This window comes from Ahaetulla prasina, chromosome 11 (assembly GCF_028640845.1).
Source record: "Ahaetulla prasina isolate Xishuangbanna chromosome 11, ASM2864084v1, whole genome shotgun sequence".
In the NCBI taxonomy this organism is placed as follows: domain Eukaryota; kingdom Metazoa; phylum Chordata; class Lepidosauria; order Squamata; family Colubridae; genus Ahaetulla; species Ahaetulla prasina.
In genome coordinates this window covers 25,929,814-25,955,544 of record NC_080549.1, presented here as the reverse complement: position 1 = coordinate 25,955,544, position 25,731 = coordinate 25,929,814, and the positions used below count along the sequence as shown (strand labels likewise).

The window sequence follows — 25,731 nt, the reverse complement described above, 5'->3', positions numbered from 1 at the left end:
TGGAATTTGGGAAACTATCCGTTGCTGTGCCTTCCTTAAAGTTGTTACTATGGATCCCCTTCCAGATGCTACCAAAGCTGAAATCAGCCAAAGGAAATTCTCCCTTTGTGATCTGGTTTGAATGAGACTTACGTAGCCCATCTTTCCTATAAGTTCGTTCTCACAAACCTTGGAAACCAACCTACTATTGCTGCAGTTCATCAACTAGAAGCTGCTTTTGTAAGGTGCTTAGATACTTGAGTACATGTACAAAAGCCTAAAGAGCATCTTTTCCTTCAATATTCCTTTTTTTAAAAAAAAAAACACATACACATTCCTAATTAAAAATCACAACAATTACAGAAACAGAGAGTAGGAAGGGGCAATTGAGGTTATCTACTCCAACCTTGGTCAGATAACATTCCTCAAAACCCCGTTCCCTACCAACACTGATGATGTTACCAAGTCTGGGTAATGAGACGTCTGCAAGGAAACAACCAGGCACCAAGGACCCCTTGCTCCAAACATATTTGACAGATGCCCATTCAGCCTCCTTTTGTAGATTTCCACCATTGGAGAAGTGACCACTTCTACTGGCAACCTGTTCCACTGGGTGATGGCTCACACAGAGCCCGGAAGCTCCACCTGAACCTCCCGTAGGGCAATGTTCACCCCTTGATTCTGGTCCTAGCCCCTGGGAAAACCAAGAAGAAGTCTGCTCCCCCCACCCGCCTTTGGGTATTGGAAGACTGCTGTCCTATCTCCTTTCAGCCGTTTCCTCTACAGGCTAAGCAAACCCAGATCTTCTGACTGTTCCTCACAGGGTTTGGTTCTTGGCAGCCACGGCAATCATAAAATACCAACTGTAAGTTATTACAGTTAAAATTAAATTAAAACCACACCTCCCACCCTGACGACATCAGAATTCACCCTAAAGCCCTGGGATTACTCAGCCGGAGCTACTCTTGAGCCCATCTCAGAGGAGAGAATGCCAGTGGAAGCAAACTGATGCGAACTGCCAGTAGCCAGAGCCCAAACGGAACACCAGAAGTGCCCATTCACCAGGAGCAACCCAATAGGCAAAAAATGCAGAGCCCTGTTATAAGCCATCCTTGCGTGCAGACGTTTCTCCAGGGCCAGGCGGTGGGTGGTCTTACCTGGCTTCCCTGGGACCTCCACCACAGAAGGGAATCTGTGATGGGGGCTTTGCGTGGCGATGTTCCCCGCACTGCCTGAATCCTTGCTGGGCCGGCTTGTGGTCAGCTGCTCTGGCATCACCGCATTGGGATCTAAGAACAGAGAGGGAAAAGTCAGGGTGAAAAACAGAGGCCCGTCTCAGGGGAAAGGGGTCCCGAGGGCCCAGGTGGGGCACGAACAGTGTCGGCTTTTTGCCAGGAGCAGGAAGTTGATGCAAGAAGGAAACAATGGAAATGCCATTAATAACCCCTTCGGTTCAGACTTTCCACCCAACTGCTACAAAGTCCCATACAAGCTGTCCTCTTAAGATTCCTCCCTTCCTTCCTTCGTCATCCATCTCCTTCCTTCCCTTCTTCCCTTTCTTCCTTTTCCCTTCCTTCCCTCCCTCCCTCCCTCCCTCCCTCCCAGATCACCCTTCCCTACTCAACACCAGCCTCTGTCTCATGGGACTAATCACAGCACTCTGTTCAGTGACTACACCCTGCTTTTAGACAAAAGAAATCGCTTCAGCCTCAAATGAGGACCAAGAAAAAGTTGAAAGCCTGCTCTCTGTTCAGCTATGAAGCTGCTCATATACATTTCCAATTCTGCAATCAAATTGGGGGAAAAAACCGCAACGCTGCAGGTCACACGCTGCTCCATTTCAGCGGTTCTTCTGAAATCAGAAAAAAGGGAAGGGTGGAGATATTGGCAGATTATGGGAAGCTCTGGAGATCATGAAGAACTTGCCTGTGGCCACCAGAGTCAGCTGTTTTGCCCCCTTTCCTATCAGGAACCGACAGACTGCGGCATCCAGAGCTAGAATTAAGCTTTCAGGATGGTTGTTTACTTCCATTCACTCAGTGGAGACTCAGCCTCAATATTATGACTGGTCCCTTCAGTGCAATGGGGAGACGTAGATTTTTAAGAAAAACCCTCTTTCTATTGGCCTGTACTGTCCAAGACTTCGCTTTAATGTGTTATTAGAATGAAGGTGTTTTGTCCTCCTGCAAGTCATTAGGAACTGGCCAGGAAGACAAAATTCCTAGGTGGCATCTCTTTTTTCCTGGGATCACAAAGTTACATTCTCAAGTACTCTCTGGAAATCGAGTCACGATTCCATAGCTTCACAATGGGAGTCGTATCTTTACAGACTGAAAGATGAAAGTTTTCCAAACTGCCAACTTTTGGTACTGAAACTTACAGTTGATTATCCATCCGTATTTTCTAATGCATATAAATGGATTCAGTTTTCACTGACCACACATACAGCTGATGGGATGCATATAATGATAAGTTTCCTAGAGAGCCAAGCTTGCATAGAAAATGACTGCAATAAAGCTGGGCTGTGGTTACACTCATCCCCAAAGCACGTCACACCCAACTCATGCGCTCTTACTTAACAAGGAATGCGGCATGCAGCTCAAGGCAACCCTGTTTCTCTATTAAAGAGCATCAAGTGACATCCTTGACTGACCAAGGCCGTGATAGGTGGCTTTGCAGAGGCCCACCTTACTCATCATAACTCCCGCAAGTAGAAGATTGGAACTTGGAATACAAGAGGAGTACACGAATTAACAAGTGAAATGAAAGGAGAAAATATATTCTCTCTCTCTCTCTCTCTGAAAGATAAAGGGAAAGGGCAAAAGAGGTCCAAGCGATGGTGTCCGAAGCAGAGAGGATGGGGAAACCTGGGGCAGTGAAGGCACAATATCAGTTATGCAGGAGTGATCCAAAATATGTATCAGAAAGTATGAATCATCGTCATATAAATTATAACAAGGGCATTCTACAGTAGGAACCCATAGGTTGACAATTGTGGCACATTAGGGTCCTAGATCCCTAGGAGTGACAGCCCTTCAAGTACTGGTAGAAAGTCCCCCCTAATCTTTCTCTTCTTCAGACTAGACATATCTACCTCCCTCAACCATTCATCATACGGTTTGGCCTCCAGACCCTTTATCATCTTCATTGTTCTTCTTTGCACTTCGTAGGGTCTTCATCATCTTGTGATCAGAACAGTTCTTCCAAGTCTGGTCTCTCTAGTGCAGTATAAAGCAGTATTATAACTTCTCATGTTCAATCCCGATGCTGTCCCTCTGCTGATGCAGCCTAGGACTGCATTGGCTGTTTTGGCAGCTGCAGGACACTCCTGGCTCATATTTAAGTTCAGGGATCTCTAGCCTTGGCAACTTTAAGACTTGTGGACTTCAATTCCCAGAATTGTGGACTCTGGGAGTTGAAGTCCACAAGTCTTAAAGTTGCCAAGGTTGGAGCCCTTGGAGGTTGGAGATGCCTTTAACAGTTACTGCTGTTGAGCCAGATACCCATTCTGTATATTTGGTTTTTCTTGTCTAAGCGTAGGACCTTAGTTACCACTGCTTAATGGCAATTAGATTTACTATTAAATGAATAATCTGAGTTTCTGTTTAGAAGTCTGTTTCAAGGAAAGGGTTGAACTGAAAAGTCTGTTCTTAAGTCCAGGCAGTGAAGGAATGAACAGAAACCCAAATGTAAAGCTCGCAATGAAAGCCCGAGTGGACAAGAGAAGCCGACCAATGAAAGGTTCTGAATCTGGGACAAAACACCGTTTGGTGATGTCATGGGCAGAAAAGGCTTATGAAGGAAAAGGAAAGAAGTGAAAGGAACTGCAGTAAACAGGGTGAACTAATAATATTCACTACTTGAGGATGAAAAGTGGCCATGATGAAAAGGGACGTCCAAGTTGCCCAGAGCAGACAGAAAAGAATCCGGTGAGAGCAAAGAAATGGGAAAAAGAAGCTCAATGAAGTGATGAAATGAAAAACACTGTGGAGGAGAGAAAGTGAAGACAGTTGAAAAAAATATAGTCAAGGAGGGGAAAGAACGCTTAGGATTAAAAGTGTAACAGAAAATGCAGGGCAATTTTGAAAGGAATTGTAAATTGTCTGTAGAGTAAATAAAAACGAGAGAGAGAGAGAGAGAGAGACCATCTCTGACAATGCAGGGAGATCCTTCAAGGCCTGTTGTGGCCAAAATCTGCCTCATTAAAAGCAACCAAATCATTCTGAAGGCACAACATAATGCAGCCAATAAGCCATACAGGTGGTCCTTGATTTACAATCGTTATTGAGTCTGGAATTACAGCCATAAGTCATGACAGTCGTTAACTGGGTCATCGCGTGACTGACCCAATTTTAGCACCTTTCTTTGCATCGGTCTTTAAGCGCATCACCAATAGTGTTAGGCAAATCCACGGTCCTTAAAAAAAGCCACTGTCTGCAATGTGCCTTTTTCCCAGAAAACTGAAGTACTTTCTGATTTCCAGCAAAAAAATATAATAAACTGTGGTCATGCAGACCCCAGATGCTGCAAACACTGAAAGGACAAGAGAAAAGGGCAGCAGACGCAGTCAAAATTCTGAGCAAATTTCCACGGCCAGATTTCGAATCCAAGTAGTATCAATCCATCCATGGCTGCTTTGCCAAGGGAACAGCCGGCTCGTGGGTCCAAAGCTGGCATGACGAAACAACCGTTTCCTCGTTTGTTCTGATAGAACAAATCCAGGGCTGAACGCGCTGCCTGCCTGGCACAAAACCCGAAGGATCCTTGAGCAAAAGAGGGAAGAACATCGCAGGAGGACCAGGGAGGGGCTGGGCCTGGAGTGGGACTGCTTTTTAGTGCAACTGCAAGGTTAGGGACAAGACGAACACCTCTTGCTATTCCTTGGAAGATGCCAGGAGACAGGATAAACCCCAGTTTAATCGGAAGCCCATTTGGAGGCTGTCTGAAGGAATTCAAGGAATCCAAATATTATCCTAGCTTAAAGACGTGCAACTTGTGCAGGTAATGGTGCTTAAAGACAATCCTGACGTGTTCGTAACAGGGTAAATCAGGACCCTACGTAGCCAAACAACTAGGAAAGAGATCCACCATGCCACAAAATCTCCTTCATAAAAGCTCATATTGATTGAAGTGGTGTTACACAAACCGGGAGACATCCCTACAATTCAGTGTTTGTGTTCCTCCTTCACACCAGTGAGACTTTTAAGTCCTCCCACAGATCCATTTTAATAAAAAATACAAGGTTTCTGATATCATTCCAGATGATCACTGAACAGCGGGAGAAGGTAAGTGATCACCAACATTTTAAAAATCGGAAAGCACGAACCGCTCTTGGATAAACCAAGAGGTTGAATGCGTAGTGCCTATAAACTCTTTCAGTGAATTGTCACCAGCTCCTTTAAACCAGAGATCAGGAACTATGGCCACTTTAAGGCTTGTGGACTTCAACTCCCAGAATTTCCTGAGCCAGCACGGGGAATTAAGTCCACAAAGGGGCCATAGTTCCCCACTCCCATTTTAAACAAACTAAGTCATATAAATAAATGTGCTTCCTGCATTTATCAGTGATTCCAGCGCCTGCAGTCAAAGTTAGCACGGTGAGAAGAACAAAGATGTGTTTCTTCCTCTCCAAACCCATCAGCCACATCAGAATACTCGGCAGGTGAAACAGATAAAACTTTCTGTTGATCAGTGGCAAGAGGAACAAAGAGTCCTAAACTCTGTAGACAATGCTTTAGGCCAGGGGTCTCCAACCTTGGTCCCTTTAAGGCTTGTGGACTTCAACTCCCAGAGTTGGGAGTTGAAGTCCACAAGTCTTAAAGGGACCAAGGTTGGAGACCCCTGCTTTAGGCATTATTAGTAATGGATCTATACCCTGTTTCCCCCAAAATAAGACATCCCCTGATAATAAGCCCAATCGGGCTTTTGAGCACGTGGCAATAAGGCCAAGCGCTTAGTTCAGGGTTCAAAAAAATATAAGACAGGGAAACACAGTATTGCCCAGTCGATTTGCAAATTAAAAATTGGAAGCCAATCCACCCCCAGTGCAATGGGAACAGGCAGAGGAGAAGTCGAGTAGAATCGTAAAATTTGCTAATGGGCGATTGTGGGGATCAGGCAATAAAATAATCAGACACTAAAGCTCAAAAAAACGCAGGTCTGAAGTAGGCAAAGGATAACAAGCGCAGCCAAATGCCAGGATTCTAAAAGCCACTTAATTGTCTCAGAAGGGAGGCCTTTTACTGAAAAATCAGGTTTCTTGCTTGAAAAAGGACCGATACAAGTAGCCCTCGACTTACAACCACAATTGAGCCCAACATTTATGCTGTTCAGTGAGACGTTGGTTAAGTGAGGTTTTTTCCCCATTTTACGACCTTTCTTGCCTCAGTTTTTAAGTGAATATCACTGCATTTGATAAGTTAGTTAGTTACCTGGTTGTAACTGTGAACCTGGCTTCCTCCATCGACTCTGCTTGTCAGAAGGATGCCAAAGGGGATCACGTGACCCAGGGGCACTGCAACCGTCATAAATATGATCCAGTTGCCAAAACGCCTGAATTTTGATCACATGATCATGGGAATGCTGCAAAGGTCGCAATCGTAGAAAAACGGTCATAAGTCACACTTTTCAATGCTGTTGTAACATTGAACAGTCACTAAATGAACTGTTGTAAGTCAAGGACTACCTGTACTTCCACCAGAGTGACACCTCCCCAGGAAGTCAGAGAGAGGCAGTTTATTGGGACAAGGTGCAGGTGCAAAATATCTATACAGGCCACAATATAAACCAAGGGCCCCCAAACTTGGCAGCTTTAAGACTTGTGGACTTCAGCTCCCAGAATTCTCCAGCCAGCATAGCATAGCATAGCATAGCTGGCTGGCTGGAGAATTCTGGAAGTTGAAGTCCACAAATCTTAAAGCTGCCAAGTTTGAAGGCCTCTGATATAAACAGACCAAGAATGTTTCTATGAGGGTTTCTTCGAACTGACTTGCTACGAATTCCAAACCAAACCGGGGGAATGGAAGGGAGAGTCTGGAGGGAAGAGAATTTCCTCGTCCTCATCCAGTTCCAGCTGTTCTGGCCTTCAGCCTGTCTTCATGTAGCGCTGGCTCAGCTCCTCTGAAATGTCTACTATGCCCGTCAAACTAGCTAATCTTGCAATTCCTCAGATAAACCTCCTTTAAATAGGTCAATTAAAGCCAATTAATTCCAGCCTGCATCTCTAGAACTAAAATTTAAATTTAGCTAACTACACCTGCACTCTGTTTTTAATCTTAGCACAATCAGCAAGTTTAACAACTAGCATTTCCCAGCTGGCAAGGCCTTCAAAAACAGATTGTGGCTTAAGCACAAAATTGGCCTCATAATCCAGAAGGAGGTCACTATTATCTATAATTGAAATTGTGCATTTGGCATTTCGATCTGAAAAATTCTTCCCTGTGTATAAATTCCATCTAAGAATAACCTCTGGGAAACTTACTTGGTCTCGCATATCTCACACTGAATGATAAAAACTTTAAACTTCTCTGATATCCTATCAAATTTATAAGACAAGCATTCAGGAGATTGAGTAGCACAGCTATAAACAACGGGAGAACCAGAACAAGAGGGGGTATGGCTGGCCTGGCTTTTCTGTCTTTCACCCGAGTTAAAGGTTATCTGGAAATCCCCTGGTTCTGGGGCAGGCCCTCCTGACTCTTACGCTGGAGCAAAGAGGTGGCAAGTGTTCCTAGTCAGTTACCAGGTCACGGAATCACAGGGCTAGAAGGGACCCTGAAGGTCTTCTAGTCTCCAATGTATACCTGGAGATTGTTTTAACAAATGGTTAGAAGCAGTCCTCGCTTAATGACCACATGAAGTTATAAGAGGGCTGAATGAATGGCATCTATGCCTGATCCGTGAACTTCCAAGTGTTGCAGAGCCCCAGTGGCCATGGGATCAGAATAGCAATAGCACTGAGGCTTATACGTATACCGCTTCACAGTGTTTTACAGCTCTCTCTGACCGGTTTACAGAATCAGCCTACGGCCCCTAACAATCCGGGTCCTCGTTTTACCGATTTCAAAAAAGGTGGAAGGCTGAATCAACCTTGAGCTGGTCAGGATCGAACTCCTGGCTGTAGGTAGAATTAGCCTACAATACTACATTCTATTGCATGGACCATAAGAAAGGCTGAGCGCCAGAGAATTGAGGCCTTTGAACTTTGGTACTGGAGAAGATTCCTGCGAGTCCTTGGACTGCAAGGCGATCAAACCTGTCAGTCTTAGCGGAGATCAACCCTGACTGCTCTTTAGAAGGCCAGATCCTGAAGATGAAACTCAAATACTTTGGTCACCTAATGAGAAGGAAGGACTCATTGGAGAAGAGCCTAATACTGGGAAAGATTGCGGGCAAAAGAAGAACGAGGTGGCTGGATGGAGCCACTGAAGCAGTCAGCGTGAGCTTAAATGGTCTCAGGGGGATGGTAGAGGACAGGAAGGCCTGGAGGAACGTTGTCCATGGGATTGTGAAAGTCGGACACGACTTCGCAACTAACAACTGCATTCTAACCACTGTGCCACCAGGGCTCTTGGAATTCTGTCCCTTGACAGCCAGCCTCATTTATGACTGCAGGGGGCACTTCAGCTGCCCTCAGCCCAGCCTTTTGGCTGCCCTGCACTCTGCACTCTGGCAGCCCACTCACAGACGGACGGACAGACAGACAGACACACACATACACAGCTTGGCACCACTGTGGCCTTGACCTTCCACATCCTTTCTATTCCTCCTTCAGGCTCTGCTATTTCTCCGGTTTCTCATACTACTTTTCTCCCAGATGTTGCTGTTACTTGGCACTGCTCCGTCCATCACCTCCACTATCTTCTGGGCCTTGTCTACTACCATGATGACTGGTTGGTTGGCCAGTGCCTGCCTGCCTGCCTGGATCTGGAAATCCCACAGGATCTTAGCTTTCTTATTCTCCATGATCTTCTGTGGGTTCTCCCATTTAAACTCAGGAGGGTCTAGCCCATATTCTATACAGATGTTCCTGTGCCCAATGCCAGCTACTTGGTTGTGTAAGTAGAGTGTCTGCACCTTGGACTGTCTCTGAGGCCCCTCTGCACAGTCTGCACCTTGGATCCTGTCTAGTGTGGTAGGTCCCTGATTCCATGAATCAGGTGCTTAGTGTCTGCTCTTGTGATCAGTGCCTCAGTTCTCTCTTTTAGTCCAGCCCTTTGCAGCCGCTGGTAGCATTTCCCAACGTCTACATCTCAGTCATCTGTCAATGGTACATTCCAGGCAGGTTCTATTCTTGCCATGGCATGTCTTCTGCCTGATCTTCCTCCCACATCTGCTGCTGCCTCAGGCGTTCTCTCAGCCGCTCATCTTTGGGTGCCATCTTGCTGGTGTCCTCTGGATGCCCCAGGTTCCCACATATCATTGGATTGCCCTGGCTCCTCAACACCTGATGGAGGCCTTGTTAATCCAGCATGGCTCTCCTGTTTTGGGTCACTTTCATGTTTTAAGGTGGGTAGGTGAAGCTTCAGGGGGTCTAAGGCAGAGAGCAGCCAGGATTTGAACCCCAGACTCCCACACCAAAGGCAGCACTTTAATCACTACACTACCCAGCCCTGGGAAAGAAGAAATGGCAAGTCACTTCTGAGAAACCTTGTCTAAAAAACTGTAGGGATAGTACAATTCAACTCGCAGAGACTCCCTTCTCCAATTTCCCTTCTTAGAATGTTGGCAAAAATGCCAACATTGGACTGAAAACAATCCCCAAACTGATTTCAAGCAATGACAGAGCGGGGGATTAAGCAAGTTTAATATCAAAACACATATACACCACACAGCCAAAACAAGCAAAGACAAGACCCAACCATTTTGGAAATCACACATAAATTATTTTTCTGCTCACAGGCAGGCAGTAGACCAAAAGACCTGCCAAACAGAACCCATACAAAATCAGAATTTGCCTATCGCTTCTATTCTCCAGTTGAGAAAGGCAGAACTTTTTCATCTCAGAGGTCCAACTACTCCCTATTCTAAGAGCCTTTGGCTTTTACAAATCTGTCCCACCCGCCTTCAACTTAAACCTATTAAAGCTTCTGTGTTTTGTTCAGATTTTACCACAGAATTATAGCTGCACAGACTTGACTCTTCCTTTCCAGCATCAAGAACACGAACCAATTAAAATTGCACAGAGGTTGGTATTTCTTCAACATCCTCAGGCACAGGCGTTCCTCTTTACATCTCTGGGCCTCTCAGAGCCCAGAGTAGCAACAGAACTGGCACTTAGACTTATATACTGATTCATGGTCCTTTTGACAGCCCTCTCTAAGCGGTTTACAGAATCAGCCTGTTTCCCACAACAATCTGGGTCCCCATTTTACCCACCTCAGAAGGGTGGAAGGCTGAGTCAATCCTGAGCTGGTCAGGATCGAACTGCTGGCATTGAGCAGCGAGTCATCCTGCCATCCTGCATTCTACACTGCGCCATCATGGCTCCTATGTGCATGTCCTCAATCAACACGCATTGTAGTTTATTTGCCAAGGGACAAACACTGGCCTTCGGATTCATGGAATGCTTGGCCTCTCAATAGCCAACAGCATTCTGTCAAAGAGACACAAGGATCTCCCGTGATCAAAAAGGCTGGCACTGTATGGGCCAAGCAAACATGCCCCATGATCCCACCCGTCCAAAGGCTGTGGGGCTTTGCTTCAGACCAGGAAAAAAACTTTCTACCCTTCCATCTGTCTTTGGGCCAGGAGAGAATAAGCTGAAAAGAAAGAAACCCGTCAATCAGCTAATGCTAGCAAGCGCACCAAGCCCCTCATCCCAGGTGTGTCTGCTGCTATTCAGCCCTGGTAGAAATCAAGCCTGGGCCTCACCTGCTTATCTTCAAAAGGACTGTGGGAAAGTGTCGGGGGGCTCCCCTGCTTGTCTCCTCGGCTCGTTTTCCAAGGTGTCCTTCTTCCCCTCCAATCACCCATTTCACTTCCACAGCATTTTGCCTTTCCCAGAAGCCCTGTGGGTTCCCTTGAGTGAGCAGTCAAAGGCTCCTATGCTCCCATTTCCCCTCTACAGTCCCCAACCCAGGAAATAGCGCTTGACCCTGGCGGCATCATGGCATCCATACCGTTAAGCATTTCCTATCCTAGGTCTCCTTTGCAGCCCAGAAGTGGCCACATTAACTTTACAAAACCAAGCCCCACCCATCCCACTGGGCCAGAAAAACCTCAAATGTTGGTTTTAACCAACATTTAAAAGTCTACAAAGAAGTGACTTTCTCAAAAGCCTCAAGAAAACATGTCAGTTTTCATGGAATGGGGCAACTTGCCACAGTCAACTCACTGCAGTCAACTCGCCATAACCAGCTCTCTGACCGTGATGAGTTGACTGTGGTGAATTGTCCGTGGCAGGTTGTCCTAGAGCCCAGTTTTCAGTACCTTTACTTAATTGGATCTACCACAATTGCTATCAGATTGAAATATGTCGTCACTGCAGATCTCCTATGAGAATTTAAGATGGTTGTATTTCATATTATTTGTCCAGGATGTATACAGCCAGTCAGTTTTGGCAAATCTCATTAAGCAAATTCTTATGCTGCTTTGACTGTACTGACTTTCTTGTTGAAATCTCAGCCTGGAATTCTGCCTCCTGGTTCCCTTCTTTGTTTTCTGCCACATCACTTCTGTAGGCCATGCAAAAGGGCTTCCTGGACATTAGCACCAGCATGGAAAAGGTCTTCTTCAGACGATTTTCTCTGGCATCAACTTCCATGTGGAATGAAGCGGGTGCAAAAAAGGTCTTTATTCTGAGGCTTTAAATAGGTTTATTTTCCCCCTCCTTCTCTCGTAATCATCTAATGATGCAGGGCGTTTTGTTAAGCTTCCTTTACTCCACGGGTAATTATTTTTTTGCCATCAGCTGGCTATATAAATCTTGAAAGTGAAATCAAAGCTACTTTGGAGGCTCCAATGTTGGAACCAGTTTCTGAACACCAGCTTCTCCTGTATGGGCTCTGCACCCCAACTTTCTTCTGCTCTTTCAAAGGCTTCATAGCTGGAATATCTCTCTTGCCTGAAATGATAGCACTGAAGGCATTTCCAAAATCCCCCCCCCCCACCTCTTTAGGTCTTTTCAGTGCTTTGTAATTTACAATTGCTGCCTTTGGAGTTTTTATTTAGCTTCCTGAATCAAGGCAATTTAAACCCGCAAAGGTGGGGAGGATTCTTAATTTTACACCATGCAGAGATCAATCCCTCTTATCAATCAGGTGCTCTTCTATTTGGAGACAAGGGCTGCAGCCACTCAGCTGAAACGAAGTTTGGAAGGAGCAGTTTGGAGAAAGGACAGCTACAGATGGTACTCTAGGCCAAAAGCATCTGGAATGCGAAGGAGTTCCAAGGAGGGCTTCAACTAAACCTCTCCAGGCCCCTGGTCATTCTGGGAAGGACCCAAGTCACTCAAGGCTCCCAAAGGTCGTCTCCTACCATGACACCAAGCTCCAGTCCAGATCATTCTATAGATCTCCCCATCTTTGCCCCAAAGATCTCAGAGAACCCGCGCTGGTCCTGGAAGGCACCCATAGCGCCCGCACAACTCACCCTGTCCCACTTTCATGATGATTTTCATGGAGCGCGTTTGGCACACGCCGCCTTCTCTGTTCTCCAAGCCCTCGAGGGACCCGTTGGACGTGGCTGCAAGGAGAGAGAAAAAAGGCATCAGGGCTGTGGAAGGTTGAGGACGGTGAGGGCCCCTCCTCCACCCACGGTGCACGAGAGGCAAGGTAAATGATGGGCCTGAGCCCCCCACCCACCCCGCCCACAAGGTGAACGATGGGCCTGAGCCCCCCACCCCCCGCCCGCCCAGAGCTGCCATAACTCTGTCTGGGGAAGATTGCCCCACGTAAGTAAGCTTGCTCTCTCTCATCCAGAGCCCATCACGGTGGCCATTCTCTCTTTAAAATGCTAAAGTGGTCAAAGAGGGAGAAAGTTGGAGGGAAGCTCCACCTATAGTTAGTCCTGCCCCTCCCCACTCCCACTCTGCCAAGGGGCGGCCAGTTCTGCAGGGGGAGGATGGACCAGTCCTGCCCAAAGCGGCTGGCTGGTTCCTAGAGCCTCAGCATCCTTCCAGCTCAGAGGCCCCAGATTTAGTTAATTCATTTTATGACATTTATGCCAGGCCCATTTTGTCCAGAGCTTACAAACAATAAAACTACTACACATTAAAATAATAAGGCAAAAAAACAAAAACAGTAATAAATGCTGTTCAAAAGGCGTTGAAGGGGAGGGGAACACAAAGTACACAGGGAAGAGGGGGGGCCTTTCCTGATCCAGGAGTCACCTCCAGAAGGGGGCAGCCCTTTGGGCCCCCAGGGTCTTTAGCTCTTTTGGAAGGCCAAAAAGGGGGAGGGGTTCAGCTCTCCCAAGATTGGGAGAAAAGTGACTCTTCCCATTATGGAGACCCTGCTTGTCCTGCTGCTGTCAGGGCACTCATGGTGTGGGAAGAAAAGCCCCCCCCTCCCCCCACACACAAACGCACAGAGCCTTCAGCCTCTGCTGCCCCCACCCCTCCAAGGGATTAGGACAGTCCCTGGGAGGGGGATGCCAAAAAGAGCAGGTCCTTTTGTGTCTCTCCCTCCAGTTAACAAGCTCTCTCTTAAAATAGGCAAGAAGGGGGTGGGGGGAAGCAGGCTCTGGCTGTCTTCCTGCCCCCTTTCTACCCATTGTGCAGATTTGGGGGGGAGGGGCTGGCCTCCTCTGCTCCCCTCAGAACCCAACCTAATTAGCAACGCAGCACAGGCAGACACCCACCCACTCACCCATCCCCGCAAGGCCTGGGGGAGAATAAAGGGGCCCCGGGTGGGGCGCAGGCAGAGAGGGAGGAACTTCTCCAACCCCACCCCAATAAAGCAAAGCAAGTACCACCGGATCCTGAAACGTAAAACCCCTCCCCTAGAAGAAGCCCCGAAAGGCATGTCTCTTGTGTGTGGAGTTGGGAGACCCCAGGAGTTGTACCTAACAGAATGACAGAGCTGGAATGGGCCTTGGAGGTCATCCAGTCCAACCCCCTGCTTAAGCAGGAGACCCTAAACTTTTGCTTCAGTGCCCTTAATTTAAAGCAAGATGCAACCATTCGAAATCGAAACAGGGCGGAGACAGGATGCCAAAATGTTTCAATACGAGGCTTGCAAACAGGCCTATGAAGCCATTGGATATAGAAGGGAAAGTTTTATGGATGTTACACGTGAGAGCCCAGACAATGAATCTGTCTTCAAGAGGTCCTGCCAGGTGCAAGGTGGGCGCTTCCGATGACTGTTTTCCCTCTGAAGCCAGATCGCCACATAGCCTGTATTTCACAACAGGTTCTCTGTGGGCACCTGCAGATCCACTGAACCGCACAAAAAAAGAGCTTTTTAAAAGAGAACAAGATTTTAGCCTCCCTCCGCTATGGAGCTTCATCCGAGAATCGTGCAATTTTGCAGTATCTGGATTTTGAAAGCAACGGCTGTAGCCCACCACAGGAGATCACACCTGGGCATGAAAGGATTGGTGACCCTTCTTCCACGGGCAGTTTAAGAATGCCGCCCCAGGAGGTCTTGCCTGCTGCTTCAGCAACCGTGGCGCACAAATATTTGGTGCATGAGGAAGGAATAAAGACGGGGCTTTGAAGGCACCAGAAAGGGGAGGCCAGGCTTGCTTTTTCCTTGCTCCAGGCTCTTCTCAGTACGGCCCTTGCATAGCGGCCTAATTTCAACTAGTGCAAATCCACATGTGCCAGACACACAAATTCCGCTCCGTGCATCTCTCTCTTGCCTGTCTTCTGGGCAACTGTGGGGCAGAAAACGTACCCAGTAATCCGGTAGAAGCAGGGCCCAGATCTCCTGACTGCAAAGTCATGTTTTGAATGGAGAACAGAGTGGGGGAGAGGGAGGGTGGATGAAAGAAGAGAACAGCTAGCAGACACCTACCCCCAAAACGATAAGTGAAACCATGCAACTCTCCCCCACCCCCATGAATACAACTAATGAATCCCTAAGTGGCAAAAGGCCCAAAACACGCCCTCCTCCAATATCTCACTATCAGCTTATTTTTCTCAGCCCTACCGGTCAGCTGGTCTCTCTTTCTGCTTCTCCCCAACAAAAGCTTCTCCATTTTCAGAGGCTCCCAATTTCATATATTATCCTCACTAACATTTACAAGTCTGTGGGCACCCCAAAGATGCAGACCTATTACCCCATAGCACAGGAGGTCACCCCAACTGATGTCCTTCCTGCCGTCCCTGAGGAGGAGATGGTTTGGATGGCCGGCCAGAGCACGCCAGAATTCAGTCATTTCTCAGCCTCCTTCCAGACCTTCCCTGCCTTCTTGGCTTGCCCAGGTGAAAATGGGGGTGGGGGTGCCAAAACTCCTCTGCTCCCCACTTTGCCAGTATCAGGACCTCAATGGGGCTTAAAAACACAAAGCCACACCACCTCTTCATGTATGGGAATACGTACAAATCCATGCAATTGCCAGGATTTTTCACTGATTACTATGTAAATTACTACACTGCCCATCTTGCTGTCCAAAGTGATTCTGGGCGGTTTACGATGTAATAAAATAGAAATATAGAAAAACGAAACTACACAGGATTAAGTGCAGATTTACAAAACCTACAGGCTCAAGCGGAGCAGGGGTGGTTCCTTCCCTGTCACTGCACCCCCACCTCCCCAACCCATGGGGGGGGGGGCAGGCCAGCCAGCTCCACAGCAGACCTTTTCTCCAGAAAAAGAGGAGGGGAGCAGAGCCATTGGAGCAGACAGTTCCTCAGGTATCTCTGATCGATAAAGGGTTTTAAAGGTGATGATAACCGACACCTCTGAACTGTACCTGGAAGCAGATCAGCAACTAGTGCAGTCACTTAACAATAGTGTTATATGTGCCACAGGTGGGGCCTCCAGAACGGTCTGCGCCACTGTGTGTCCTGAACCAACAGTACTTTCTGAATACTCTTCAAGGGTTGCCCCATGCAGAGCACATAACAATAATCCAGACATGAGATGATCAAGGAATGAGTGACTGAGCACAAGATCCAGAAAAGGGCACAATAGGTAGCTGTGCAAAGGCTTCCTAGCCACAACTGCCACCTGTTCTTTAACCAGGAATGGCAAATCTAGGATAACCCCCGAGTTCTGCATGGAGTCTGTCTCGGCCAGCGCAACCCCATCCAGAACTGAAGATGATAAAGGATCCCAAGGGCCCTGCACCCACAGCTCTTCCAACTTATCAAGATTCAGCTGAAACCTGTTGCCCTGTCCAGACGGCCACAGGCACCACAGAAGGGCAGCCACAGCATTACTTGGGTCACCCAGGATGGAGACATAAAGCGGAGTCCATCGGCATACTGATCATATCCCACCCTGTTAAACAAGTGCGGAGAGAGACTGAGGGGAGGCCGTGGGCTGGACCTCTCGGGCCTTATCAACACTGATTAGAACCAGCCTTGGAGGAAGAAACCAAACCAGCACAGCACAGTCTCAAATCCCACGGTTGGTCCAAAAGGATACATGGTCAATGGTACCGAAAGAAGCTGAGAGGTCAAGGAGAGCGAGGACTATCCCATTCCTCTCTCACCAAAGACTGGTTTTTGTCCCATAACCGGGCCTGAAACCAGGCTGTCTCTCAGAGCTTGCACCATTTTTGCTGCCCGTCTTTGGACTCGCTCAATTTTAGCAATCTCTTTTTTATGTGAGGTCTCCAGAACTGGACCCAGTATTCCAAACGGGGTTTGACTAAATGTTGTTCCTGTCCTGTATCCAGGCCTGAATTCTGACCAGAAGGGGTCCAGATAATCAGTTTCATCCAGGACCCTCTGAAGCTGCCAAGCAACCACCTTTTCGAACCCCCTTCCCTAAAAAGGGAAGATGCGAAACAAGATGAAAGTTGTCCATGCAGATGGGATCAAGTGATGGTTTCTTAAGGAGACGGCAAACCAAGACTCCTTAAAAGCCCCCGAAAATGTGTCTCCTCCTGCAGAGATTAATCAATCACTGCCTGAACCCACCTGCTTTCACCATCCAGGAGGGACAAAGATTGAACTGACAGGTGGTAGAACTGACAGCATCAAGGATTCTGTCCACTTCCTCAGATCCAACATTGTCAAATCACTCTCAGATAACTGGGAAGACCTCTCCTCAGGCATCTCACATGGACTTGCTCCACCCATGGGATCCAAGTGGGCATGAATCCAAGTTACTTTCTCCCTCAGGAGTTGAAAAAATTCCTTTGCTTGGCCCTGTAGATCAGGGGTCTCCAACCTTGGCAACTTTATGACTTGTGGACTTTAACTCCCAGAACTCCTCAGCCATCTGGCTGAGGAATTCTGGGAGTTGAAGTCCACAAGTCTCAAAGTTGCCAAGGTTGGAGACCCCTGCTGTAGACGATCACCCAAGAGGGACCGAGTGATCGGGAACACAGCCACCGGACGGCACCCTGTGGCCACAATAAGGACAAAGAAAAAATGCTCTTTTCACAGCTTTTATCACCACAGACTAGGCTTTAATAGCAGCTCTAGGTCGCGTCCAGTCAGAGTTATCCTTCATTTTCCTCACTGGAGGAAATTTATCATCTATCCTCCCTCTTTAAGGTTGCCTCATAATTGCCTTCTTCCCATACTTTATCCTTTCAGATTATAGAATAAAGTCACCAGTTCAGTTTTTCTGTTTTCATCCAAAAGTCCATAAAGGGTTTCCAATCACGAATAAGCGTACTTCCTGTTTTGTCCCTGATCAAGCAACTTAATTTTGCTATTTTCTGCCAATTTTGTCATCTTCCCAAGCATTCCCCTCCAGAGTGGGTATTTTGGAATCCTTCCATCTTTGCGCATATTGCATCTTGTTGCAGTTAGCATGTACATTTTCCATGATTCTTTTCTAGTTAACTATCCATAAATCCCGACCGACCAACCAATCAACCATCCAATGCATACATGCATACGTACATGCACTACAATTTAAGTGCACATTTTCTTCAACCATTTGACGTTAAAACGGCCTTGGAAAAAATGATTTACAAGTCATCCCCAACATTATGATTAACCACCAACTCCTCGGTCACATAATCCCAGTTTGGGTGCCTGGCAACTGGCTTGCATTTATAACAATTACAACATCTTGTGATCATGTAAGCATCAGTACAACAAGGAGTAGTTTGGAGTGGAGAAGAAAAAGGAGGAAGAATACAGATAAAATAATTTGGAATTGGGGGTGGGGGATAATTTAGACATCAGTTTTGAAGAAATGCCAAAGAAAGAAAAAGAGGCAGAGAGGGAGGACGGAGAGGGTGGGGTGACAGCATCAGACAGACAGTGGGACTTGCAGGGCGACAGCTGAGAATGGAGGCGGTATGGAAGAAGCAAAGGAATCTCAACGCTAGCCACAAGAAGAGCTGAAACAAGGATTATTTCACCATTAACCCCAAGAGGTCAACTCGCCATGGCCAACTTGCCACCACCAACTCGCCACGATTGATTTAGGAATTAAATTCCTTAGCTTAAAAGAAGAAAACAGAACAGGATTTTTAAAAAAAAATAACAGCACTTTTAAAAAGACGTGGAAAAATATGCAGTCATGGGAAAAAGTCTGCAAAATAGGTGCCATGTATGTCTTCATACTCAAATGTAAATGCAAACTAATTGAAACATTTTAAGGGGGGGGGGGAGAATAAGTCTAGAGACAAGTCTAACCACTCTGAGAGACAAACAACAAAACATTGTTTTTGTCTCAGACTAAACCGAACTGAACTAAACTAAACTGAACTGAATACAATAAGGAAAAATTAACTAACAGAAAATGAACCTTGAATGAAGACAAAGAGACGTGTCACTCATAGAAGGGGAAAAAATCCAAGCCACTCCAATCGATTTCATAAGAAAACGTGCAGGCATGTGTTGGTGATAGCAGACTCACTGTGGCTCAGGGGATCTGAATCAGCAATTTGTAGACGGGACAATCAATCTAGGGAGGTGTGCTGTCTCCCAGGAACAAAGATCAAAGTTGTGACTGAGAGATTTACTAAAATAATTAAGTCCACAGATTATTATTCCTTTTTCCTCTTTCATGGAGGGATGATTGATATGACAAAGAGTTAGGAAAAAAGTATCAGGAGACAATGAGCAGCTAGGCATGAAAGCCAAAGAGATGGGGGCACAGGTCGTGGTTATCTCTGTACTCCCAATGAAAGGTAGGCACCCAATGAAGGAACGCAGAACTTTTGAACTAAACCACTGGCTGAAGGAATGGTCTTGATGAGAGAACTTTGGATTCCTAGACCATGGTTTAAAATACCTGCTAGGGGTGGGATTTTCTGGCAGGGGATGGGTTAGTTCACAATAACTGGGAAGAATGTTTTTGGAAATCAACTGGATTACTGCTCAAGGAAACTGAACCAGGAATCTGTAGACCAGACAATCAAAAGAAACACACCTAATAAAAGAGGAGGTGGAGTTGCACTATATATAAGAAACAACTACAGCTCTACAGAAATGTAAAACAAAAAACAAAAAAGCACAAGGACAAAATTGAATGGCATTTCTATAGCTGTATACAATATTACAAAACACCCACCCAAACAGAGGAAATATGGTAGATCAACAGCTCATCAGTTAGCTAAAGTATGCAGGAAGCACACCACAATAATAATGGGGGACTTTAACTCACTGAAGCAGTCAGTGTGAGCTTAAATGGACTCCGGGGGATGATACAGGGCAGGAAGGCCTGGAGGAATGTTGTCCATGGGTCGTGATGGGTTGCAACAACAAAAAACTACCCTGACATCAAATGGGAGTAACCTCTACATCTAGTGGAAGATCGAACAGATTCCTGACAAACCTAGCAAACAACTTTGGCTCCCAAAAGGTAGAGAAGGGAACTGGAGGTTCAGGAATACTGGACTAACCAACCTCTCTTTTAACAGCTGTGATTTTCGGGAAATGGCAGCCTTTTGGGTTTTTGTAGATCCTATGCTTATAATTCCTCTAATATCTTGGCACCTGGCTGCCTCGTTTTGCTTAGAACCTCCCCTTTCTACTCGCTCAGGAACCTACATCTTCCCTTTACAGGCACTCAATACCACACGTGGGATCTGAACAACGCAAACTCCAAGGGAACAATTACCAGTCTCTGAATGCCATTTTTTGTTGTGGTGGTCAAACCCTGAGATTACACTTCTTTTTAGCCATTATTCTACACTGTCTGCTCTGATTCACTTTGGGATCCACTAGGACCTCTTCATACTATTGCCCCGCATTGCCACCAACTCAGCCCTCCCACTCTTGAAGAAATGCAGCTGAAGGACTTATTCTCTTTCCTTTATGCAGACGGCAGCCATTCACCCTTCGAAAGACACATCCCTGAAAACAATGGCATTTACTCTCACATGCCTCACGCACACAAGCCTCACAAGGCACTCAGAGAGGCAGCTGGCTGGCTGCTGAACAGCATTTGGCACCCATTCGCTGTTGCTTCCAATAGGCGTTGAGAGACCTTCAGGCACTCCTGGAAAAAGAGGAGGTACACTTCAGTCACTTCATCTCTAATTCACAGAGGAAGCGAAACTCCACTCTCTGAAAGCAGAGAGAGACAGGATGAAAAATGACAAGTCTAAGGCTGGGCTAGCAAGAACATTAAACAAAGGCTGGGAATCTGGAGGTTTGTCTGCACTAAACTCCTGGAGTTCTGAGTCGTGTCTTTTTTAAGGGGCAAAGCCACCCATGGCGAGGCGGGGGGGGGGGAAGAGGAATCCCTACTATGCATTCTTCTCTTTATATCAGCAGTCCCCAACCTTTCCGGCTTTGCCTGGTGGGGAGAAAGGAAATGGTTTTGTGTGAGTGGCAGGCAAGCGTGTGTGCAGCTCCATTTGTGCAAGAGGCAAGCACTCCCACAGGCACGTGAAACTCCATTTGTGCAAGTGGCAGGTGCAAATGCCCACCGCTCGCACAAATGGAGCTTCATGCACGCACGTGAGTGCCCACTACTCGTGCAAATGGAGCTGCGTGTGTGCACTTGCCTGCCGCTTGCCTGGCCTAGTTCCAAAAAGGTCACAGCCCAGGGGGTTGGGGACCCCTGCTTTAGACAAAAATGAGAGGGAAATGAGAAAAGAGGAAGGAGTAAGCCTTGGTCTTTCAACCTGATACAAACATAGACGGGGGAAAAGCGTATAGAAGTCAACCAAGCTTATTTTACACTAAACAATTTTATTCTGCGTCTTTCCATTACTGTCCTTTTTGCAATTAGGAGAAGTCAAGTTTCAAGGCTTGCATTTGGGTAGCAAAGGGAGACATATATATATATATTTTGGTTCTATAATAAAAGTCCTCCCTTTGCTAATATATCCTAATGGTGTGAATCTCAGGGAGGAATCGTTACTGTAAAAATGGGATAATCCAAAAGGCACCTTGAAGGAAAAGGTTCAAGGGTAACTTTCTGCTCACCGCTAAACTGCACTTAGCTTTTGCCTGCATTCATATGCATTCAAACATCTCAATCATTCTCAGTGAAAGCGCGGCCTTCTGGAAGCCAGCAAGAAGGCATCAATGCAGTTCTATTCATCAGAAATAAAATTCAAGGTATTTTTCAACACAACGTAGCTGCCACCGGATCACTTTTCAAAGCACTCTGGTTCTGCCAAATCACATCTGACCTGCATCGAGCTTAGCTAGTTAGTGATAGTTATTGCTTACTTCAACTATTTCAAAATTGGAATGGATAGTCTACAGGCAATTTAAAAATAATTTCGGAACATTAAGATGATCTCTCTCATCTTAATGAAGCCTTGGGACTTCCTCGTGCCAAGAGGGTGACTCATGGCTCTAGTTGCAACCCACAGAAACCATCCGGATGGCTCCTGCTGCTGAATCAGCTCTCCGTTCATTTGGTGGGTTGATGCAGGGGAAAAGACAGACGGGACTTGGGTTCTGTAACCAACTTTCCTTGAAGCTGACATCTCAGAGGAACACCCAAAAAATGCGGAGGAAACCAGACACTGATGAGGCTACTGACATTTCTCAGCTTGGCCACATTATTTGTACTGTGTGATCAGATGCGAGGCACAGACAGAAGCCGCCAAGCCTAGCGCCTTTCCGAGCCATGGTGGAGCTCCTGAACCTACAACTTCACTGATTTGTGTAGAACAGGGGTCTCCAGCTTTGGCAATTTTAAGCCTGGAGGACTTCAACTCCCAGAATACCCCAGCTGGGGAATTCTGGGAATTGAAGTCCATCAGACTTAAAATTGCCAAGGTTGGGGGCCCCTGGTGTAGACAGATGTTCAGCCCCCTCATCCAAGATGGAGATTTTGAGCTGCTTCTGCTAAGGCCACTCTTTTCTTGAACTCACCTCTTTACATTTGGTATCATTTCCATGTTATATGTACGAATATATGTGAATACCAACCTGTGGGGCTGAAAGGCCCCACAAGTCTTATCTTATGGCTATGAGGAAGCCAGAACGACCGGAATTGTTCAGCCAGTCTTGAAACGGTGAATCCAGAGGAGCAACTGAGTCTGTTTCTACACAGGGTTACCTAACCACCGTCATATGTAATGGATTCCTCATGACTTCACTACAAAACCTCTGCATTGTTTGCTCTTTGTTCTAAACAGACATTACTGGGAGTCATGAAATGCAATGTTTGCCTGCTTAAATAGGAGAGTCCCGGATGTTCTCCTCCGAGTTCCATTTTATTAGCCACTGAGACCTTTTAATGACCAGCTTTGTCCTTCCTCTTCTCAATTGCTGAAGAATTCAACTTTCTGAGCTTCAATACTGGGAATTTGGCCTTGTTCATTCCAGCTTTGTGTTTTGAGGCAGGATCAAAGGACTATTTGCTTCCTAGCAAAACAACAAGACCCAATTATCCCTAAGGCAAGGAAACTTCCAAAACCATCCAAGACCAATTTGGGCAAAGCAGACTTTTTAAAGAGCAGCACACAACCGATTAAATTCCGAAGCACAGAAACAACCCTCCAGGAGAGCTTTAAATCAGTATCTTGCACCAGCCGGTTGCCGAAGATCAGCTACACTGTCAGCAGGACACAAGTAGAAGCAGAGCTTACATTTTTGTTCACGTCTATGGTTATGGAATGGGGGCTGCTAACAATGATGATTGGGAGCTTAGACCCCTAAGAGGCCACATTCCAGAACATAATGGACAAGGAAGACTTTGGCAATGCCCGGAGTATTCCTCTTCAGTTGCATTTGTCTCTTATAAGCACCACAATCAATCCTTGCTCTCTTCTTTCTGCCTCCAGCCCACACAAAGCCAGGTGACACCAAAACACAAAATCGCTTCCTCTTAATACGATGTTGTAAAATAATAAACTGCTTACTGAAGGTACTGAACCAGGGGCCTCCAGTGAGCACTGATAATGTTAGCTAGTTTGGGTAATGAAGCGTCTGCAAGAAAACAAGCGAGCTCAGAGACCACCAAGGACCCCTCGTTTCAACCCTGAGCTACAAATACTCTCACTAGCAGCAGCCTCTGCTTGGGGGAGGGGGGATCAAGATGGTGGCTGCAGTTGGGCAATGGGAGCCCCAATAGCTTGATATATCCCTGTGTCAATTAGACATTACAAAAGGCTTAGATCACAGCTTAGCTTTTCTAACGCCCATCACCTCAGATCTCACTATTTTGACTACTTTGAACTACCAAGCAAGGAACTGGGGGATATCCTGGGGTCTTCACTACACAGCCCTGCTGAAGCTTTGGTAACCTCCTAGAGTCAAAGGGTGGCCCAGACTCTGGACAGGATCGGACCCATGTGGTTTGTCCCACCTGTACCAGCAGAAGGGGCATGCTACGGATCCCGTCAGCAAAGGAATTCTGGTTGGTGGGTCCAGGAGAAGAACCTTCTGTGCTGTGAGTCCCACACTCTGGAACGTCTTACCTCCTCAAGGTGGGATCTGCCCCCACCCTTTTGGCCTTCTGGAAAGGTCTGAAGACCCGGCTCTTCCAGCTGCCCTGCTGCCCCAATGGGGGTGCATCATTCTGGAGGTGCCTGACAGACTAAGACCCCCCCCAATGCCACCCCTACACATCCTGCTCCCTTCTTCCCCATCTTTTTAATTGTGCTTTATTATTAGGAATATTTATTGTTCATGGTTCCAGCAACTCCAAACCACAAGTAACACGTTGCTCTAACCTAAAAAAATGTTTACTAGAATGGAGAAAATGGAAGTCTACTATCATTATCCAGTTGTGCTGGTTTTATTTTACCCTAACTGGTAAAATGCCATAGAAGACCCCAGTGAGGTGGGAAGCCTGCGATTCTCCAGCTTGCTCCATCAAAAAACTCTTCGCATTGGCCAAAGTTGGCTGAAGCTCCTGGGATTTGCCCTTCCGGATAACAAGACGAATCCTGTCGAGAGCATGCAGCTCTTCACAGGAAAGGAACCGGGGGGGGGGGGGGGGGGGGGGGGGGTCAGAGGATCGCAAGCGAAGATGACCCAGCAGTGTAGAATGGGACAACTCACCACAGCCAATATGTCACAGGACAATACAACAAATACAACAGTTAAATTAATTTCAACAGAAACATGCTCAATAAAAGAAAGTCAATCCAGAGATACAAGAGTTACAATAATTACGACCAAGACATGGTCACCAATATAATGAAAGTAACTCAATGAAACAATTAGTCTAATATTGAATTGTCCCGCAGCGAGTTGGCTGTGGCGAGTTATCCCAGACACCCCAACAGCGTGATGCAAAAAAATGAAACACATCAACTAAAATGTAGTACAGGCAGTCCTTGACCTAGAAGCCTGCCCATTACGGTCGCAAGGGGTGACGGCCTTTAAGTGAGACAGCCTCGCTTAATGACCCTCCACCCTGTTCTTCCTGATGTGGCTGTTAAATGAACATGCGAGTCGTTAAGCGGAACATGGAGTACCACCTGGACGGGAAAGGCCCCGGGAGGCCCCACCTAGCTGGGTCTGTGAAGGAGGCAAACAAGCAGCAAAAAGCTTGAAAAAGAGCCCAGCCCGGCGCCAGCCACGTTCAAAGCAGCTGCCAAAGAAGTCCCTGTACTTGGAAATGCCAAGGAGGAAGCTCAGCCATCCATCCACGGGGAACCTTTTGCAGAAGAAGGAAGCCACACTTGTGGGTTGGGCCTCTGCCCCAACCCGCTGCAGGCTTTGGGGAAAAGGGGCTGGTGCAGCCGCCACTATGGAGGAGATGATCGTGCTGAGGAAGGGGTCAAGTGCATCCCCCCCACAACCCTTTGGAGTCTCTTCGTGCCCACAAGGGATCTGAGTCCAGCCCACCTTGAATTCCACGGATTCTTACCTACTCTTCATTTGATTTAAGCGTTAATAGTTTAGATTCTTGTGACAGTGTGGAATAATCTTGTACTCATTTAAACAACCGTGGTTTATGGTTTCTTGTGCTTGACCTGTAACTTTGAAATGTGATTGTATATAGGGGTGGGGTTTTTTGGGGGGGTGGGGACTCTGTCGTAACTTTCAATGGCCATTAAGTGAACAGTCATATCTGGAAGACTACCTGTATTGAGATTAAGAGAAATCCTTGGTTCTCCCTAGTCTGCTTTGCCCAGAGCACACCTCATATATTGTATTCCATTATGGATATCTAACAGATATAACAGATTGAGTTGGACGGGACCTTGTAGGTCATCTAGTCCAACCCCCCGCCCAAGCAGGAGACCCTACACCATTTCTGACATCTGGATTGTGTCCAGAAAAAAAGGAACCCAGACAATTAAGGAAGG

At 46.7% G+C, this 25,731-nt stretch overlaps 1 protein-coding gene across 2 annotated transcripts in view; it reads right to left on the bottom strand.

Moving 5' to 3' along the window:
• EFNB1 (ephrin B1) overlaps positions 1-25,731 on the bottom strand; it is an 80,299-nt gene that overhangs the window by 10,947 nt on the left and 43,621 nt on the right. For both annotated transcript variants that reach the window (XR_009156674.1, XM_058196546.1), the window contains exons 3-4: positions 12,571-12,663; positions 1,137-1,268 (exon numbers count right to left, since the gene is read on the bottom strand). Coding sequence is in view for 1 of the 2 variants with exons in the window: in XM_058196546.1 (XP_058052529.1) it covers positions 1,137-1,268; positions 12,571-12,663 (225 nt within the window). In the remaining variant the exon portion in view is untranslated. The remainder of the gene's footprint in view (positions 1-1,136; positions 1,269-12,570; positions 12,664-25,731) is intronic.